The 4,439-nt window shown below is 55.0% G+C and overlaps 3 protein-coding genes across 3 annotated transcripts in view; 1 reads left to right on the top strand and 2 right to left on the bottom strand.

The window, feature by feature from the left end:
• PTSG_12488 (uncharacterized protein) overlaps positions 1–1,373 on the bottom strand; it is a gene marked incomplete at its 3' end in the record, with an annotated part of 3,793 nt that extends 2,420 nt beyond the window's left edge. The window contains exons 1-2 of the mRNA XM_004992144.1: positions 1,201–1,373; positions 151–691 (exon numbers count right to left, since the gene is read on the bottom strand). Coding sequence (XP_004992201.1) covers positions 151–686 — 536 coding nt within the window. The 5' untranslated portion in view covers positions 687–691; positions 1,201–1,373. The remainder of the gene's footprint in view (positions 1–150; positions 692–1,200) is intronic.
• Positions 1,360–2,598, bottom strand: PTSG_12487 (uncharacterized protein; the record flags this gene model as incomplete). The annotated part of the gene is made up of 5 exons (XM_004992143.1): positions 1,360–1,479; positions 1,749–1,873; positions 2,089–2,158; positions 2,380–2,493; positions 2,538–2,598. The coding sequence occupies 5 exons, from the start codon at positions 2,596–2,598 to the stop codon at positions 1,397–1,399; spliced, it is 453 nt and encodes a 150-aa protein (XP_004992200.1). The 3' UTR covers positions 1,360–1,396.
• A 1,053-nt stretch (positions 2,599–3,651) lies between these two features.
• Positions 3,652–4,291, top strand: PTSG_06801 (uncharacterized protein; the record flags this gene model as incomplete). The annotated part of the gene is made up of 3 exons (XM_004992142.1): positions 3,652–3,799; positions 4,042–4,136; positions 4,172–4,291. 3 exons carry the CDS (start codon positions 3,652–3,654, stop codon positions 4,289–4,291), a joined length of 363 nt encoding a protein of 120 aa, XP_004992199.1.
• Positions 4,292–4,439: the final 148 nt, after the last annotated feature.

Here is a 4,439-nt window from a genome sequence, read left to right as displayed (position 1 = left end):
TCGCCACGATCATTCGGCACATCCCCCATGCTGCTCAGCTCAGTGCGCACAAGCACAACGATGCGGTGTGCGGACGGCACAGCACGGCGGGAACCACTGCGCCGCGCCTTGGGTGGGGCTTGCACGCATGCAAACTTGTGCGGGACGTACACCCCCTGCAGCAACTCGCGGCGAACCGCCGTCAGCTGCGCTGCGAGCGACCCAGGGGGGCCAGCCAACACCACCAGCGGCATGTGAAGACGCGGCACAGCTACCACCAAGTCGCAGGCAAACCGTGCACCATCACCAAGGTCGGCGCACGCAACGTGCACCTCGCCGATGTACTCGCTGCCACCACCACGACCACCACCATGGATGATGCTGCTGTTCCCATCACCAACACGGCGAAGGAGGCAGGCGGGCCTGAAGTCGCTGCTGTCGATGTGGCTGTGGTCGTCGTCAGGGCTGTCGGCGCTCAGGGGGCGAATAGTGACAGCAACAATGGGGCAATGCACGCTCTTGCGCCACTTTTCCATCTGCTGCACCTCTGCATCTTCCATGAGAACTGCTGACTCAATGGCCACCACCACGTGCGTGCACGCGACGAAAGTGTCGATGACGTCCTGTGGAACCGCACACTCCTTCTCGTTGGACAGCCTCAGATGCTCCATACGCGCGTCCGTGATGGACACCACGCGTATGTCCATCGTGCCTGCGAAGGGTCAAACGCCACAGCAGCCGAGCCAAAGTGAGCGACAAGAGGGCAGCGGATTGCCGGGGTGAAGATGGCTGTGTGTGTGTGTGTATGTGTGTGTGTGTGTGTGTGTGTGTGTGTGTGTGTGTGTGTGTGTGTGGAGGTAGAAGGAGGGAAGCAGACATGGGGGAAATGCACACAGCAGGCAGGGTGGAATGGGGCCAGTGCGAGCCAACATGCGCGCGCGTGTGTGTGTGCGTAGGCGTGCGCGTGCGTGTGCGTGTGCGTGTGCGTGTGCGTATGCGTGCGCGTGTGCGTGTGCGTGTGCGTTCACCTACCACTTCCCCACAAGGGACGGGAGAAGGGCAGAGATGAGAAGAAAACACACACACACACACACACAGAGGGCTGCGGGAAATGGTGTCCACACTCGCGCAGGAAGCCAGCACACGTGCACACGTCCATAAGAGAGCGCAAGTTGGCAGTAGGCCAACGGCAAGTGATACAAGAGATTGTGCGAATCTCACCGTTTTTTTGTTTTTTTCGCCCAGAGCAATTCCTGCTCTCTCGTGTGACTGCAGGTGCAGTGGAAAGAGGGGAGAGTGAAGGCGGTTATGAGGGGAACACAGAAGCAGACAGCGAGCAGTTGGGGAAGCGGTGCGGTCGAAGGGAGGGCAAAAAATGACACCTGCGGCTGCTGTGGTGGGGGTAGTGCTGCTGATGCTACAGCTGTTGCTGCTGCTGTTGCTGCTGCTGTTGTTTGTGGTGGTATGCGTGGTGGTATGCGTGAATGCTGGTGCTGCTGCCTGTGGTGGTATGCGTGAATGCTGGTGCTGCTGCCTGTGGTGGTATGCGCAGGTGCTGGCTTGTATCTTCACGTGCGTGCCCGGAGGTAGAAGGAAAATGTGTGTGTGTGTGTGTGTGTGTGTGTGTGTGTGTGTGTGTGTGTGTGTGTGTGTGTGTGTGTGTGTGTGTGTGTGTGCGTGCGTGTGCGCGTGTGGGCTTGCGCAAGCGTCTGTGTGCCTGTGCGGGGCCAGTCGCTGCCCTCTCTTCTGCTCCTTGCGTGTGTGCGAACGTCCGATCTTCAAAAGCTCACTGGCGCATGGCACGCGAAAGTGGTGTGACGTCACGGCCTTGCGACGCGGCAACAACGGATATGATGGATATGACCATTTTCCAACACGCAGAAAAATTGGCCATCTGGCATTTGGGAGGGAGGGGGTGAATACCAAGATGAGAGAATACCAAGATGAGACATTTGTTGGATGTTGTTTGTATTGTGATGAGGCGTGTGTTGTGTGTTGTTTGTATTGTGACGTGTGTCTGTGTGTGGTAGTGTGTATGTGTGTGTTGTGTTGTGTGTGTTGTGTGTGTGTTGTGTGTTGTGTGTGTTGTGTGCGTGTTGCAGAGCAGACTGAACGAACCATGGCTCAGCGATGCGCAACTCAGTGCCTGGCATCATAACTCCAATCTTCACTTGTACTCCTGTGCATGGAGGTGCGCGTTTGCATCGCAGTTAGTACAGAGAGGGGGAGAGAGAGCACGCACGCACGCACCAAGCCTTGTGCGTGTGCGTGCGTGTGTGTGTGTCTTCTTCTGCTTCGAAACACGCATGCACACTTGTGCAGCAGTTGTGCGTGTGACACATTCAACAGCACCACCACGCCAACCATGCACACATGCACACAGGTGAGCCATTCACCAACCACTGTTGCTGAGCGGTGCCGTGCCGAAGCTGCCCGATGCAGCGGCTGATGGAAAGCAGCCATGCTGTCCTGCTAGCGTGGGCCAAGAGCTGTCGGTGCCCGCTGTCAGTTCATCTGAGCAGCATCAGCAGCGCAGCCAAGCATCGGCACTGCCACACCGAGCAAGGTGCGAGTCCCTCTTGTCTTTGCCATCCACCAAAACGTGCCGCTCGTCTGCATCATGCCACGCACACAACAAACAATGAGTGACAAGAAGTCACATCGAGTGGATCGCGACAGTGTGCGAGTGTGAGTGTGATGTCAGGAGGAGCAGCAGTAGTGGGATGACAACAAAGAGCAGTGACACGACAACGCAGAGTAGATATGAACAGCAAGCGTGTTTCCCACCGAAACCAACACCGCCACTAAGCCACTAGCCTATCAGCCTACTCCCCTTCTCCCATGCATACATACCACACACACACACACACACACACACACACACACACACACACACACACACACAACCACAAGCACACACCAACAAGCATGCATACACACACTTTCTCTGTCTATCTATCAATGTTCCAGTTGACCTGCAGATCGCACAGCGCAGCGCAGCCCAGAGGGAGGATGTGCTGTCCCCAGATGCATTTGCACAGCAAACCAACTTGATTCAAGCTGCACTGCATCTCTGCACAACAAGCCAGCTAGCCAGCTGCTGATACGCAACACAAGCCGCCCATCTCTCTTCTCTGCATCAACCCTTGTGATCGTCGACCACCACCACCAACACTATGACTGCTCGACTGTCTGCAAGCAAGCAAGCAAGTGAAGACTGCGCCCAACCAAGTCCTTCGCCACCCATGAACTGCTGACTCAGCAATATCCGCACACAACCAAAACAACAACGACGACAACGACAGCACGCTCAGTTGCAGTGGCTCCTGCTGACGACGCACATCACCACCACCACCACCACCACCAGCAACAGCTCCACCAGCTCCACCATCACACAACTACCAGCACCACCATCACACAACTGTCTTGTTTTGGCGAACATAATGCTTTCATGTGTAATGCTTTGCGTGGTAGGCAGCGGAGAAGATCAACAGCTGTGGTGCCATCTTCGTTGATAGGGGACGCCACTGGTCGACGTTGACAGGATCAACAGCCACTGCTTGTAGCGCACACAGGACAGGCGTGGCTTTCCAGCATCGACACAGAGACACACGGGTGCGATACATTTTGCATGCGACGTGTGTTCTTTCTGTGCCTGCTGCATATCTGCTGATGCCTTCGACGGCTTGCACAGCGACTTGTCGATTGGACAAAGGGTGCAACACAGCGAATCTTGATGTTGTTGATGTCATTGGTGGTGGTGGTGGTGGTGGTGGTGGTGGTGGTGGTGGTGGTGGTGGTGGTGGTGGTGGTGGTGGTGGTATTGGGGCCTAGTTGCTGGTTGCTGCTGGGTGTGGTTCTGTGTCGTTGGCCGTATTGGCGTTGAGGCTGCGCATCCTCTTGGTCGACACGACTGGGCGACACTGCCATGTTGTCTGCTTCCCACCTGCATGAGTGGAACTCATTGTGGTGGCATGCGCTGACCTCCTTTCATCTCGCTCCCTTCTCTCTCTTCCGTACGCTCCTCCTGCGACCCTTCACACCATGCATGCGTGCGTGCAGACAGCTTGAGGGCGAAGTTGGGGCAATGTGTCGGCCGTGTTTGGTTTGGAGGCGGCTGCATCCTTCCGAACACAACAGAGAACAGTGCAATTAAGGTACGAGGTCGGTGTCTCCGTTGTTGTTGTTTAAGTTGTTGTTTAAGTTGTTGTTGTTGTTGTTGTTTAAGTTGTTGTTTAAGTTGTTGTTGTCTCAGTTGTTGTTGTCTCAGTTGTTGTTGTCTCAGTTGTTGTTGTTGTTGTTGTTCTTGTAGTGGTAGTGGTAGTGCTTGGTGTTGTTGTTGTTGTTGTTTGTTGCTGCTTCAGTTGTTGTTTAAGTTGTTTAAGTTGTTTAAGTTGTTTAAGTTGTTGTTGTTGTTTAAGTTGTTGTTTAACTGTTGCCGTTGTTTAAGTTGTTGTCGC

The sequence above is a fragment of the Salpingoeca rosetta genome, assembly GCF_000188695.1.
Source record: "Salpingoeca rosetta unplaced genomic scaffold supercont1.17, whole genome shotgun sequence".
Taxonomy (NCBI): Eukaryota; class Choanoflagellata; order Craspedida; family Salpingoecidae; genus Salpingoeca; species Salpingoeca rosetta.
The sequence above is the reverse complement of the archived record's forward strand: the minus strand, read 5'-3'. Positions and strand labels throughout refer to the sequence as shown.